The sequence below is a fragment of the Fusarium proliferatum genome (assembly GCF_900067095.1).
Source record: "Fusarium proliferatum ET1 genome assembly, contig: FPRO_scaffold002, whole genome shotgun sequence".
Classification (NCBI taxonomy): Eukaryota; Fungi; Ascomycota; class Sordariomycetes; order Hypocreales; family Nectriaceae; genus Fusarium; species Fusarium proliferatum.
Window position 1 is genome coordinate 602,331 of NW_022194791.1, and position 14,750 is coordinate 617,080.

Here is a 14,750-nt window from a genome sequence, read left to right on the forward strand (position 1 = left end):
GTCATGGTGATCTCCTCCCAGCTGTTGTCTTTTACCGCTTCGCCTTCCATGATTCCGTGAACGTAGCTATCTCCGATCATTTGATAGGTACCATCAGCTCGAGGCCTCAAAACCAATGGCACCGGACAAGACGAAACCACCCAGACACTGTCTCCTTCTAGTGCAGACGAGAAAGCCAGTCCTAGATGCCCTTCGTCTGTCAGGAAAACTTGCCGCTGAGCAGCGTATGTTCCTAGTAGCGATGCAAATCTAGCAGCTAGTATAAACATGTCTGCAAGCTCCTTGGCCACCAGGGACGTCCACTCTGAGTCAAACTCCTCAGAAAACCCCCCCCAGTGAGGAGGTCCTCGCCATGAATGAAAATATTGACGCCAGCTGTGAGTCTGGAGGATCAGAGGCACCTAACTTTTGCAGCATCTGTTTGACCCATTCAATACTTGGGAGCATATCGTGAGCTTCATCCCCATACTGGGCCAGAAGAGACTGGAAGTTTGTCAATTGTTCCAAGTAAACAATTCGTTGGTCGACTGTCATGGAAATGTCCCAGACCCGTAAGTATTGGAATAAGATGTAGCATAGCCAGGCTCTGAAGGAAGCGCCAAGATTCGAGGTATCTATTGAATCGTGTATATTTGCGCCAAAGATGAAAGTACGCCAACAAGTTTCAATACTGAGCTCTCCAGTTACTTTGTAGCACTTCCCGCACCGTAGTAGCATGGCTGCAAAGGGTTCGACGTGGAAATAGTAAGCGATCATGTAGAATTGATAAGACTCTGGAAGGATCTGTCCGACACGCTGGGCCTGCACAGAGAGCCTCGAGCCAGTAATGCTGAATCCCATACAGCCAATCTCGCTGTATCGTGCTGCATCCAATCGAACTTTGCCTCTGGCCCAGGGGAAAAGGATAGGGGCAGTTCTTGCAGCAGATGGCTCGTTCGAGAAATTAGGCACCCATGAGGGTAAGTCCCCTGAAGGTAAGTTCAGTGTGCCACTGTGAAATTCTGCAATCCCAGCCAAGGAGATGAAGCCGAGGTGATTACAATGATTTAGGATGTTGGCCGTTGCGGCTGTAAATACCTCAACAACTGAAGCATCGTAATTAACTTCCAGATCGCACCGAGGAAGTCCCATATAGCTCGCGGCAATATTTACCATCCCCAACAACGAATAAACCCAATCACGAGCATTCGTTATCTTGAACTTATGGCTTAACATCATCATGTAAGCTAACTGAGAACTGGCGGTCGTTTTCCAATTATCAGCGCCGGTGAGATCCTCGATAACAGAAAGCTGTGGGTGATCTTGGGGACTTTTCAAGCTTTCGAGGGACGTCTTGATCACGCTGATGAAGTGAATAGAGTAGGGTCCTGGTGTCCATGAAATCTGCTCCACCTTGGCCATGGCCAATGTCGCGTTGGGATACCAGTCTAGTCTTCGAATCATCATCAATGCAGAGGCGAGCTGTTCCCAAGAGATGCATTCGCTGCTTCCCAGGAAGACAAACGCCTGCCGAGATAGGACGGTCTCTTGAATCACCCAAGCTCTACGGAACCAATTACGGTCCAGAAGATCAACAAATGGCTTCCAGCCTTCAGAAGGAATAGGTGGAAGGCCTGAACTTTCGATTTCGCTTTTGCTCGGGCTCACTTGACTTCCAGAAGTCTCCTCAGCCAAGCTGGAAAGTGCCCGTGTCAGACGAATAACCTCAGCTGATTCTTTTCCGCCATCACCGAGCCAGATATCGACTCGGGCTGCCATGCTGTAAATCTCGCTCATGATGCCGACCTGAATCTCGCGCTCCCTTTGGTTGGTCTGATCAATACATATTGCGTCGATCCACAAATACCAATCAAATTCTTCGAAGCGCTTGAGCGCCCCGAGTAAGTTTGGTTGGATGTAGAATCTACTGCCGTTCACCAGTATACATGAGTCGGAGACCTTGCGTTTGCCTTCTCCCTCTGGTGCACCCCATGTATAAGATAGTGCATGGTAGCCAAGTGCCTCTGCTTCATCCAGAGAATGAGTGGCCACGTCGATGTTTAGTCTCTCCGATAAGAGGCTGCGTGTTCGCGGACGGATTCTTACTAGACGAATATGTGTCGAGTCGAGTGTTGATTCGTATTTGTACTTGGTACTAAAAGTACTGCTTCTGCGGAGAGTTGTCCACGACGAGGAGCGCATTCTTGGAGGACGGAATTAAGATTGTAACCTTGGCTTGTGGAGTTGATTTCTTGGCTGTATAACTACAAAAGAATGATGTCGCAGATAGATGTTGAGATTGCGAGATTCATTTTGAAACTCCCCTTTTCTCTGCATGGATATGTAGTGTCTAATTGGTTCGCTGTTACCGCGCGCTTAGATCTCGCAGAACCAACACATTTGAAGCTATAACCACTTTGACCGCCATCCATGACAGGCTAGTCTAATACTAGCAGAATCCAGTTGCAAGATCGCACAAAAGTCAAACTCTGCAAGCAGTCGGATTTGATATTTTGATTTCGGATCCCAGAATTTCTAATTGACAGTTGATTTGCCCAAGATCAGATTTCTTTCTTGAGGTTGGTACGGTTCAACTTGGCCCTCTGAGCTAGCATGTGCCCAAAGAGGATGTAGAATGCTATGATATGATGTCAGTATGGAAATAATATGCAGATTATCATTGCTCAGGTACCTGGAACGTAGATGGCTAATCCGAACCAAAGCAGATATTGATATGCTGGATTGCGAGCCTGAGATGGCTGGATGACTTCGTACACAAGTTTCATCTCTGAGATAATACCAATGGGGTAAAGAACAAGGAACATGTTATATCTGTCAGGAGTCAATTTCTTTCTCGTGTCACATCTCGTCATGCTTCTCACCTCAACCATGTCAAGCCACCTGGCACAGATCCCATCCCCGTCTGAAGAGTAAAGTAAAAGTATCGAATTGCATCAGCCGCATTCCAAGCCATGAGCATAAGACTATACGCAGTTTCCCTATAGCCGACTTCTGGATAGTTTCGTGTAATAGCCCAGACAATGGTGTTTCGACCAGCGACTTGCAGCGCCGTTGTAGCAGGAGCTGCTCGCACAAGACCAGTGACAGCATGGGTGATTTCCATCACAGTAAAAGTCTCGGTCCATCGTGCTATGATGTTGAGTTCATCCCACACAGCGCCATTGCCTTGGGTTAACCACAAATAGGTCGTTCTGAGCAAGAGGGCTGTTCGGAGAATGGCTGAGAGGGTGTTATAGAGGATTAAATATGTGGATTGCTTAGGCTTCGAGTCAGAAGTTGATCGCGCCATCTTTGCTTTAGGTAATGGAGTCTGAAGATGTAAGATCGTAGATTCTCAGATATGGAGTAGTCTTATGGAAAATTCCACTGCACGCTAGGGAAGGTCCACTAAGGCGGATTGAGTTATACCGAGGCTGACGCTTGAGAACTTCCAAATCGAGATGCTACGCCGGAGATTAACTGGAGACAACACCACTCATCTCGGAGACAGACATTCTGGTAGATATACTGAGACATACTCCTCTGTTTAGGAAAGGCAAGAGAACTCTGATCTCTATTTTGAAGGAGGGAGTTATGAAGGTGAATTTAAGATAGAATTGGAGAAGTTTAGTCTATGCAGGTGGATGTTTCCGTTCTTTTTACAGAGGAAGTGTCGTGCCCCATTGACGTGAGTGACCTGGTTCCAGTTGAACTTCTCGTAGCGAACAATTTATTTATCAGACCGAGTTCGAGAGGAGCCACCGAAGGTTCTCCCTATGAACCTCATTTTTAACTACCAGGATGCTATTGTGCAGGACCAACAATAAACCTAAGCTCCGCGATGAATCTCCCACTCTCCATGATAACATCACCTCTATGCTCGATGTATTTCCCAGCTGAGTCGATAAGACCATACACTCTCATTTTATCAGGGACCTGAAAGGTTTGCTTCTCAGCATTTCCTCTAATCTTATCACCACCACTACCAAAAGGCCCTAGTTTTCTTTCCGTGGTGTTGATGACCAAGTTGAATATGACTTTCTTGTTAACATCCTGAGCTAAAACTCCTGTATTCCATGACGCTCCAGTAATCACTTCATCGTCGTCTAGAAAGATGGACTTCTTGTTATGGCCAAAACCTCCGAAGTGAATACCATCATAAGCCGCGGTCTCGGCATGAAGAGAGTCCACGGCGAAATCGTAGGAGACGTCGAGTCTGATGATATTCGAAGGCACGGCTTTCCGCAGTTCGAAATCATGATTTGTGAGATCAGGATCATCACCCATGTACTTTTTTTGGTAGATCCTGTCATAATCTCCTGTCCATTCCAAAGCTTGATCGGCAACACTGTCGAACATCTTGATCAAGGACTCAACGGCCGTGATGAACTCCTTGGCTATATCAAAAGACCTCTTAGTCGAAAGGTCATCAGCGTATTTGATAGCCTTGCTTGTAAGGTTGGAGACCGTGTCGAAAACCGCCTTCATCATAATCGAATGTACACATGCGTCTAGCCGCATCGCCGCAAGGTGGTGAATTGTTTTTGTTGAGTCTTCGTAAGGCAATTCACCACACGACAGCTCAAGTTCAATGATGGGAACATTGCAATTTCCCTTGCCGCGTAGAAACTGGCTCATACGAGCCCATGGAAGTCCCCGAGTTGATTGACGTTCTCTGTCAAGACGAAATAGTGAAGCGACGGGCATTCGAACATTGACAGGGTAGCTACCCGCTGCGATGCCAAGTGTGCAGCCGACGTAGTACAACAGTGCTGACGCGCCAGCAAATTCATGACCGAGTCCGATGAGCGACACCAGAAAGAACCACTGCGCGAATGATAGAGCCTTGCCGATAGTCTCAGGGCCGTGATATTCGAAACCTCCATCGAAGATAATGTTGTTGAAATCGCCTGATAAGCCGAGAACCTGATCCCAAGTCTTACCCTGAGCAGTGGTAATGGTTGTGACTGCTCTGAATAGTTCTTTTGCTCTCGCCTCGCAGGCTGTAGCATGCATGCTATTCTGCTCATTGTAGGACTGACACTGTTTTGTCAACCCGGTATAGCGTTGACCACGCTCGAATGTCCCCATCTTCATTTTGCGAGTGTGATTTCTCAGAGAGAAAAGGGAACGAAGTCAAGGTTGCTTTGCCAGCTATTCCCAAAACTTGATTTCTTGTTCTTTTTATCTTAGTCTTGGAGGAATCTGTCCAACTCAGCCGCAGCTGAAAGCGACCAGCCCTAGCAGTTAAACCATGGCTTTTTGTCATGCATGTAATTGGTGAAGCTTTCGCTAAGAGCACCAGTGAGTGCCCCTCATTTATTCCGCTGTGCCTGGGTCTGAACTGTTGGCCGTCAGCCAGCAGTCAGTCTCAGCAGCGATATCAATCACCGCTATTATCATTCAATAAGTGGCGCTTCTTGTACGGATCAACACATCTCAGAAAGAGTTCAACTTTTATTTTACGTTCATTTACCAAATATCACATAATCTCAGAAAATATCGATCATAAGTCTCATCTCACTCCTCCACTCACAACGACCAAGCATATCCAACTTAGCTATCATGTATATCCTTCAGACTTGAATGGAGTGATCCTGACCGTAGCGCTGAGCAATTCCACGGGGCGTCTTTCCTGGTGAACACTTGCGACCCTTCATAAAATGCTCCAGAATCGTGGCTATCTCAAAGTCTCCCCACTTCTTCTCCTCACTGCGATGAAGCAGCGTGACCACCAACTTCTCCCTCTGCTTGCTCAGCGCACGCATAGACTTCATAAACTCCTTATTGTGCTGGTCGTTGGTGATGATAATCTGCTTGAGACCAGGAGCCCACTCTGGAAGTTCACAAAACTCGTCCAAAGCTTTCGCGGTTATCATGGTTAAGCCGAATGAGTTGGTACTGGACGGTGTGATCTCGAGGAGTCTGAGGTCTGGGTAGTTGGAGATCAGGGCCAGGAAACCAGCGTCGCCGACTTTGTTTGCGCCGGGGAGACTGACGGTTCTGAGGTTGGGCAGACCTTTGGCTAGACGGATGACGGCTTCGTTGGTGAGGTCCCTGGCACCGTGCTTTGCAGTGTAGCTGACGTCGCTGAAATTGAAAAGGAATTGCCAGATCTTTTCACGAACTTGACGTGACAAGACCAAGGTGTCATCGATATGGTCACTGTTGGCATTATGTTAGCATTTATCTCACCTTGAACTGGACGAATTGGCTTACTCAGTCAGGACAAATTCATAGCCAAAGTAAATCATCCTAGTCGACGTCCCAATGAGATTATGGTATTTGCAATCCCAGTCAGTCACGCTGCTTTTGAAGCGGGCCTCTTTGACGCCTTCAGAGACGGGCTTTAGCAGCCTTTTCTTTTGGCGCGTTGGTGCCGGGAGCTGGAGCATCAGCAGCCGAGTTGCTTTTCTCGGTTCGGATGGGAGGCATGGTAAAACATGTAGAATTATACTGTCCGTGATAGAGACTAAGACCGCTGGATCGTATAGCAAAGACGCTTTTAGGTAGACCACTGCTGGTTTGGAATGGAGGGTTAATTGTCAGGGGAGAGTCCAGTCGCGGCGCGACGCGAAGGTGGGTTGGACTAGGTCTGAATTAAACGTCATATCTAATCAGCCAATCTGATAACTCTTGACATTTGAATGGTGCATTCAGTTCAATGCCGCGACTTATTAATCGCATATATTTGACGGATTCATTAGCCTAGAAAATATGAGACCAATAAGGCCGGTCACTCTTTCGTGCTCCCTCTTTTTTCAATCCAGTCCACGACCAGTGATTAGTCTCCTGTGGCACGAACCAAGTATCTCAGCGTATCTTGGTGGAATGCTCTTCATTGGCCCCTTCATCGCGTTGTTGTGGCATCGCTCTCCGACAATCAGTCTGTATTTAATCCTTTTTCTCAGAAGCAACATGAGTTCTTGCTGTCCTCCAGGCTGGTCTTCTCCTAATCATTACACAAGATTGACATATACGCCGTCCTGAACGGATCAGCCATACCTGAGCTGTCCCGGGTACACCCTCAAATTTAGCCTAACGGCTACCACTAGCCCTTCCTGTATTCTTTCTACACGACCATATAATGCTTCGAGCCATCGATGTTCGCCTAAATGTGTTTCTCAGGTGGTGCCTTGTTGCAGATTACTCTCCCGGTGAACTAAGCCTCGAATGATTCCGTGCCATCCGCGGTACAATTTGGGGGTTGAAGTAAGTTAGATTAGCGACGGTGCACGGCCGGCAGTTGTTTTTATGCGCAATGCCACTGTGGTAAAAAAAAACTCAAAGTGTAGCATTGAGGTCTACCTAATTTTACCCTCGTATTTAGACCTCAGGTGAATACAAACTGAACTTTGTTTGGAGCGATGAAAGTCTCTTGGGTTCATGGCAGAGCGAAGTAAAGGGGTGCTTGTGATGCCATTTAGCATCTTTGGGATACTCAGCTAGAGTATGGAATCGTAAATCACAAATTGGTTTTATCAAAAGGTTCACAGAGATTATCGAGGACGTGTAATTCATAAAAACCAAATGTTCTGTTTTCTCAACAGTCAGCCCATCGACCCATCCATGGATGTTGTAGCGTACGATAAGCTTTTCCCCAGCTCCGCGGCGGGCGACGATAGTGCAATTTACATCTAGTCAAGCAAAATAAGCGTTTTTAATGGCATTATTGTCTCATTTCATCTTATTAAGACAATGTAACTTCAAGTCAACTCACTCACCCTCAATGAGATAAAAGCTCCCAGTCCCCGTATCATATACATTCTGCCTCCAAGCTAATATCCTCCAATTGACTTCGTCTTCGTAATATCAGCAAAAACACTTTCACTCGTTACCAAAATGCATCTTAAACACCTCATTCTCTTTACTGGAAACCTGCTGCCAGTTTTTGGAGCAGCAACCAAGTCTTCCACTTCAGCCAAGGCCCCTGAGCCTCAGCAACCGGGCATTGTCTCCAACTGCAAGTCATACTACCTTGTGCAAAAGGGAGAAACCTGCTTCTCAGTCGCTGCCAAGAACAAGATCTCCCTATCCGACTTTCAGGAATGGAATCCCAAGACTGGCACTGACTGCAACGCCCTTCTGGCAAACGCATACGCCTGTGTTTCTGTCACTGAGACAAAGGGCTCATCTCCAGCAAAGAAATACTCCCCTACTCAAGCTGGCATCGCCAAGAACTGCGCCAAGTACGCTCTTGTTGGCAAGACCACGACCTGCAAGTCAATTGAGACGCAGGACAAGCTTTCCTTCGCCAACTTTTACAAATGGAACCCCGCTGTTGGAAAACACTGTCAGGGTCTCAAGAAGGGATACTATGTTTGTGTTGGCGTTGAAAAGGCTGTGACTCCGACACCGACCACTCCTGAGAATGTCACCGGCAACAAAGCGCCTTCGCCGGTTCAGAAAGGTATCACCAAGTCTTGCAACGAATACCATCGTGTTTCTAAGGGCGACACTTGCTCTGCTGTTGCGTCAGAGTTCAAGATCGATTTGGATGAGTTTTACAAGTGGAACCCTGCTGTTGGGTCAAAGTGTGAAAACCTTTGGGCTAATTACTACTACTGTGTTAGTGTTGCTGGTGAGAAGGAGAAGGCGAAAGCTAGTGTACAAACTCCCTCTCCTAACTAGAGCGGTGTATCAAGGGACCTCGTTCAGTATTTCAATATCTGTTTTAAGTCACATAATAGTAATTAGCTACCGTCAGAACATTTCACGGGTGTGTATATGAAACTATTGTTCCAAGAGGATTGTGTATTGACGGTCTATAATATTTACATGCCCATAATGTACTCGAAGCAGTGCCTATCACTAGAACAGCATTCCGAACCCCAAGAGGGCTCCAGCGGCCAATGTCCAAACCATGCACTGATGTGCGTTGGCTTCGGAAACACTGACTGGCGTATATGGTGCCTCTCCAGCTTCCGATGAACCACTGTGCGTGGACTTGGCCTCCCCGGTAACGCTTGCTTCGGTAGTGAAAGTTGTTGAGATGCCTTGCTGGCCCTGATGAATAGCCGATGATGGTGAAGGATTTACTGAGGCACCAGACTGGTATGCAGAGATAACTGTCTGGGTAGCACCACCTTGTGGCTGCTGCGGCTCGCTGTTATTGGGCTCATCAGAGCCGTGACCAGGAACAGAAGGTTGCTTACCACCCTGTCCTGGTTGGGAGTTTCCATGCGATTCTGAAGCTGGCGTAGGAGTATGAGGCTTGCCGGTCTCATGGCCAGATGGAGAGTTGCCTGGTGATCCCGGTACAGGATGAACAGATGGCTGGCTATACGCGCCACCAGGTGAGTTGGCAGGAGAATCCTTCGTAGGTTGTGCCACGGGATAGCTGTGGCCGCTAGCATCAACCTGATAGCCTCCAATACATCCAGCAGGCGTTGTAATCACTGGAGGTCCATAGCTCCCACCGTTACTGCCCACAGTGACATATTCGGAAGTAGTAACTGTCTCGGTAACTACACCAGTGCTGCAAGTGACATACTCGACCAACGTCAGATAAACAGTCCAGACGTTGTAAGCAGTAGGGTAAGGAGTTGCAACATGACCTCCAGATGTTGTCTTAATGATAGTGGCACCAGAGGTCGAAAGTGTCTTGGAGCCAACCTCCTTGGTTCCAGAAGACGAAGAACCAGACGAGGAGGCTACCTGGCTATAGGTTGTATGAGTCTGAGTTACTGTAGTACCTGAAGACGTAGACAGAGAGGAGCCTGTTTGGCCTGTAGCAGAGGTTGGAAGAGATGTTGATAGAGAAGCTTGACCTTCTGTTGTCGTCAGAGAAGATGACAATGACGCAGTTGAGGTAGCTGGAGGAGCGGAAGTGGAGACCTCGGATGATTCATTGGTTGTAGTGGGGGAACTCTGGTTGTCAGCGGTTGAGGTCGTTGGCTGTATCTCGGATCCTGTTGCTGTAGATGTAGTCACAGTAGCCGAGGTCTCAAGGGACGACGTTTCATCATCGCAATCGTCAGTTGATGTCTCAGCACTGGAGGTACTGGTGGACAATGACTCTGTAGTTGAGGTAGTAGCTGTAGTGGACTCCCCAGAGGCGGAGGTCTCTGATGTAGATGCCAATCCTGATGTTGTATCTTCTGCTGATACAGATGATGAAGATATCGATGAGGTCTCTGACGTCGCTGATATCGTTAATGTGTCTGATGTTGTTGCCTGAGATGTAGCAGCTTCCGATGTTGAAGCCTCTGCAGTACTAGCCACTGATGTAGTAGCTTCTGTCGAAGTACCTTCAGTTGAAGTAGTGGCTTCTGTCGAGGTAGTAGCCTCCGTAGATGTCGTGGCCTCTGATGTAGTAACATCTGTTGATGTAGGAGCCTCAGAAGTAGTAGCCTCGGTCGACGTCGTCTCAGGCACTACCGTCCTAATAGCAAGATCGTTGCCGCTGAACGACCTAGTGCTCGTAAAGGTGTCTATCAAAGCACAGTCGCCGCTTGAGCTGAGGAACAATGCAGCAAGACAAGTATCGTCATCGTCGCATCGATCCACGCAATCTTGAAACTCATCTCCCTGAGAATAATAGGCAGTGATGTGCCCGCCAACTGTAGAAGTATCGCATAGAATATCGAATTTGTTGTTGTTAGGGCCGGTGTAAATGCTGCCGGATAGCTCGCTGCAAGTGGCGGCTGCCAGTACAGTTGGAAGAAGAGACAGGTTGAGAGCCCAGAAGGCCCCAACGCGCTTTGACCGTTCCATGCTGAAAAGGTGTATGATAAAAAATACAACGTTTGGAGTACAAAGGACGGGAAAGTGGATGCAGAGTCTTCTTATAGAGAGGGGAGAGGCCTTTTCCAATGACTATATTAATTTCTTAGTGTAACTCGCTTATTTCAAGCTGCTCAAGCTTGCAGTAGTGAGCAGCTAACCAGCAGTCATTGCATGATGTGCTGTTAAAACAGAGCGAGAAATATCATTTTAATTTCTTTTTGCACTTATAGATCCTTGTAGCTCCAGGGGAACTATTGGATCTTAGCTGAGCTATTGATCCCACTAAGCCTGATACAATCTGCGCTATCGATTTTACAGCTGGGGTCGGCGAGCATCTAGACCAAAGAAAACACGACAAGCCCCTTTGTGAAGCGACGGAGTTTTTCTTGGTGTGTTTGTTATCAGTTTCTATTTACATGCTCTTCTTCACCTATCTCTGTTGATCATTATTTACGATACTTATCACAACACGCTCGTCCAGGATACTTACACAGACGTACATCGCCGCTTTGAAACTCGTTCAGTGGCTGCTTCCCAAGCCGGCCCCCGTAAGCGGCCCTGGTCAAAACATCTCTCGTGTTGGAGCTTTTAGTTGAGCTAAGTTTGCAGAGGCCGGCTTGGGAGGCAACCACTACCGTCGCAGGCTCATACGCTTCTTTACTAAGTGGAGCAGCACGTAGAAGAAATATCTCGAGGCTCTGAAACGATGTTTACAGCTTCCCTGCCGACTACCCAAGGCATGACAGCCGAGATAGCCACGACGACTGCTAACATCGGATCGGAAGTACCTTCAGATATACCCTTCATCAGCAATGCTAGATTCGACGAGTGCGATTCGTCTATCGCGCCATGGGAGCTCTATACCGGCGAGAACACCGCATTTGTCGTCTCCGACGTGACACATACCGGATCGAATTCCGCTTTCATGATCCAAGGGCAGAGTCCTCTCATAGACTTCATCAAGCAGCCGCTCAAGGGTTCCCTCACTGCTGGTGTTATGTACCATGCCCGCTTAGGTCAATGCAAACTCCTTCTGCCCCGCTGTTGTGCTCATATGCTCATATCAAAAATAACTATTGGGAGGAATCAGAGCCTATCCTTCTTACCACGAGTGTAAACAAGCGGACGCATGTTTCTTCGACTTGCACTTATACGCAGTTGCAGATTGATTCTGGGGACCTGTCTTTCATGATAGGGTTTCAAGACTGTAGCAGTAGCACTGGCCGCGGCTATATAGATCCGATAGATTTGCCTCCTGACCGTGTTCGCCTTGCCACGTCAGTCACAAAGATACGGGCCTACGCGCTTCGGGAAGGGTCGATACCATCTAATGTTAAGAGGCGCTATTGAGAGTCAAATCTGGCTGGGACCTGACTCTAACCGCGCGCCTTACACTGTCGTCACATTGGTGTGGCCATGGTGCGAGACCACGAAGCGTCTAGTGAAACAAGCTAAAAGGGAATACTCCAGCCAACAAAGGTATTGTCAAGATAAAATAGAGAGATCAGCCCCATTTAGAATGCCATATTTCAATAAAACAATTATTCGTATTAAGAGATTGTCTTACATGTATTTTTTTTCATTACACTATCAATAGAATAAAATGACATCTGAGTCCCAGCAACCACGTTCCAAAACTCCAGTCCTCAAGCTACGACCGTCGGTCACAACGGAACAAATCGTACCTCGCCTAAAGGTCAAACAGCCCTATGGACCTTGGATCGCACATCCAGGCCTCATCGATGAAGAGTTTGAGCGGCGCCGTCACCTCGTCCATTTCCCACCTGATGTGACAAGGGACGAGCATAGACGACGATGGAAGGACGAGATTCCGGTATTGGAAGCAGAAATTGAAGATTGTAAACTTGAGGACTTTGATCTTAGGGCTGTTATTTCAATGGCACCGAAATACGACATGCAGTATACACTGTGCCAATCCGATCATGAACAAGCTAAGTATCTTGAGAGATATTATGTCGGGGCTCATATGTATGACAACCTCCATTTTGAGTGACGTGCAGGAGTTCTGACGGTGTTGTGCAAGCTACTTACGGCCTCACGCTTTTTCCTCGCCTTCCTTTCTCGAAAGCTTTGGGCATGATTGGGGATTGAACGCTCGAGGTATTTATTACCATCATTACTATTCACCCGCGTGGATTACAGCAGACCATAAACTATGGGTGCCGTCAATACAGGATAAGAATTGGGACGATGCTGACGAAGAGGGTCGCCGAGTCAGAGCCAGAACAATGGTCAAACATATTCTGCAAAACGAGAAGTGGGCTAAGAGCGAATATGCATGGGAGGCCGATGCTTGGAAGGATGTGTTTGGATTGATGAGAGATGACCCTGTACTTGCGGTGTAGGGGCATAAACCTCCTCTAAGAGAAAATGCCACTAACGATTGCAGAGACAAGCATGCATATAACACGATACGAGAGAAAAGGCATCCTGTTACATGCCTTTTGACTGGCGAATCAAAGTTCATCAAGCGGATCCCCGATGCGACTTTTGGTCTCGCAACATTCAAGCCAAGAGATTACCAGAGCCCGATTGCAGAATGGGATCTCGATCGTGATCGCCTGGAAGCACTCAGTCTTCATAGATACTGCGGTCTCCACTCTGACCCTAGCTGGGGAAAGTCAAGTCTAGTGTTCCCATTTGCAGCATATGAAGCCAAAGGATGGAGTGGCGATCCTCGGGAAGCACGACGTCAAGCGTGCTCTGCTGGATCAGTATACCTCGACATGCTTGATCGTCTAAGCAAGATTCCCGGGAAGCCTGGAGACCTCGATGGTGCATACCAAGCCGAAGACAGCCGAAATAGCCAGGTTTTTGTCTTCACATCCTTTGGTGCTCACTGGCATATTCTGGTTGGTTATAGGCGGCCACGACTTGCAAGAGAGCATGCGGGCATGGCTGGTATGAGCAAGACTATATATGTAAGCACAATGCATATCTTGGACTGTCATCGCACTAATACACGAGTCTATAGGACTTTCAAAGAATATGGAGCGGACGGGTGTCAACTGAGCGCAAAGCGTGGGAGCTGCTGTCCTTGATCGATCAGATACACCTTTGGGGCGTGACAGTTTTCAGAGACTTCGTCGTACGACACTTAAAGCCATGGCACGAGTTTGGAAAGCGATGCTATGTCAACGATATCGACTTCACTACTGCTTCTTCTGATAAGAGTATCAGGATTTTTGACGAGTCGGTTCGTTACTGGTTCCCCAGGCCTTGTAATGAACTAGCCGAATGGACAAGACACTTCCCCCCGGAGACCCAACTGAAATTCAGAGACGCACTAGGGCATTTTCTGTTCCAAGCTAACGCAAGTTACCGTCCAGAAACCAGAGGCAAAAGTGATTCATTTACCTCCTTATTTAACTGTATCGTCGGTACCTGCTCAAAGACTCACCTTGTTGGATATCCATTAGGGTCTCTAGAGGAAGTCCATGCCCATCTTTATGACTTTCACGGTGTTGAGCCGGGCACCGCACCGGACCTCTTCTTAAGCGCAAAAGAGCTATTAAGCCGGAAGCTGCGTGTTTGGGAAGTCGGACAGAGATTGTTTCTCGCTGACCGCCTAGTCCTACACGATGATGAAATGGAAGTCTGGGGTGGGCCATCGGGTAAGAGGAAGCTCAAAGATATAATGGATGAAGAAAGTGAAAACCAGGGCAATTGCGGTGATGACACAAAAACAAAGAAGAGAAAGCTCCGATCATACTACAGGTTTTAAGCCTAGCGATGTGGGATTATGGTTTGTGGAATAGCATTTTTAACTATTCATTAGAAGTGAAGCTGGTGGGATGTAATTATCTTTACCGTCAATCTCTTGATGCCATCTCAATAGACCTATTATGGCGCTTTTGACCTTGTTTCTCGATGCTGACATATACATTAACTGGGGATTTGAGTTCCGTTGAGTAAGCAGTGGTGGAGTTCGCGCTGCACAGGTGTTTGTAAGCAAAACCACTATCTGAGAGAGCTCACATGTTGGCGATACGATTGGTCATGGTGTAGGCTGATTAATTACC

General features: G+C 47.5%; 8 protein-coding genes across 8 annotated transcripts; 3 read left to right on the forward strand and 5 right to left on the reverse strand.

Moving 5' to 3' along the window:
* Window positions 1-318: 318 nt before the first annotated feature.
* Window positions 319-2,181, reverse strand: FPRO_03625 (uncharacterized protein; the record flags this gene model as incomplete). Its single annotated transcript, XM_031226142.1, has 1 exon — window positions 319-2,181. The coding sequence occupies one exon, from the start codon at window positions 2,179-2,181 to the stop codon at window positions 319-321; it is 1,863 nt and encodes a 620-aa protein (XP_031076708.1).
* Window positions 2,182-2,540: 359 nt separating this feature from the next.
* FPRO_03624 (uncharacterized protein) lies at window positions 2,541-3,289 on the reverse strand (the record flags this gene model as incomplete). The annotated part of the gene is made up of 3 exons (XM_031226143.1): window positions 2,541-2,617; window positions 2,672-2,811; window positions 2,862-3,289. The coding sequence occupies 3 exons, from the start codon at window positions 3,287-3,289 to the stop codon at window positions 2,541-2,543; spliced, it is 645 nt and encodes a 214-aa protein (XP_031076709.1).
* A 494-nt stretch (window positions 3,290-3,783) lies between these two features.
* On the reverse strand, window positions 3,784-5,076 carry FPRO_03623 (uncharacterized protein; the record flags this gene model as incomplete). The annotated part of the gene is made up of 1 exon (XM_031226144.1): window positions 3,784-5,076. The coding sequence occupies one exon, from the start codon at window positions 5,074-5,076 to the stop codon at window positions 3,784-3,786; it is 1,293 nt and encodes a 430-aa protein (XP_031076710.1).
* A 479-nt stretch (window positions 5,077-5,555) lies between these two features.
* On the reverse strand, window positions 5,556-6,374 carry FPRO_03622 (uncharacterized protein; the record flags this gene model as incomplete). The annotated part of the gene is made up of 2 exons (XM_031226145.1): window positions 5,556-6,144; window positions 6,199-6,374. The coding sequence occupies 2 exons, from the start codon at window positions 6,372-6,374 to the stop codon at window positions 5,556-5,558; spliced, it is 765 nt and encodes a 254-aa protein (XP_031076711.1).
* Window positions 6,375-7,821: 1,447 nt separating this feature from the next.
* FPRO_03621 (uncharacterized protein) lies at window positions 7,822-8,610 on the forward strand (the record flags this gene model as incomplete). Its single annotated transcript, XM_031226146.1, has 1 exon — window positions 7,822-8,610. One exon carries the CDS (start codon window positions 7,822-7,824, stop codon window positions 8,608-8,610), a length of 789 nt encoding a protein of 262 aa, XP_031076712.1.
* A 180-nt stretch (window positions 8,611-8,790) lies between these two features.
* Window positions 8,791-10,695, reverse strand: FPRO_03620 (uncharacterized protein; the record flags this gene model as incomplete). The annotated part of the gene is made up of 1 exon (XM_031226147.1): window positions 8,791-10,695. The coding sequence occupies one exon, from the start codon at window positions 10,693-10,695 to the stop codon at window positions 8,791-8,793; it is 1,905 nt and encodes a 634-aa protein (XP_031076713.1).
* A 718-nt stretch (window positions 10,696-11,413) lies between these two features.
* On the forward strand, window positions 11,414-11,824 carry FPRO_03619 (uncharacterized protein; the record flags this gene model as incomplete). Its single annotated transcript, XM_031226148.1, has 1 exon — window positions 11,414-11,824. The coding sequence occupies one exon, from the start codon at window positions 11,414-11,416 to the stop codon at window positions 11,822-11,824; it is 411 nt and encodes a 136-aa protein (XP_031076714.1).
* A 486-nt stretch (window positions 11,825-12,310) lies between these two features.
* Window positions 12,311-14,452, forward strand: FPRO_03618 (uncharacterized protein; the record flags this gene model as incomplete). The annotated part of the gene is made up of 4 exons (XM_031226149.1): window positions 12,311-12,696; window positions 12,752-13,069; window positions 13,118-13,649; window positions 13,703-14,452. The coding sequence occupies 4 exons, from the start codon at window positions 12,311-12,313 to the stop codon at window positions 14,450-14,452; spliced, it is 1,986 nt and encodes a 661-aa protein (XP_031076715.1).
* Between the last annotated feature and the right edge of the window lie 298 nt (window positions 14,453-14,750).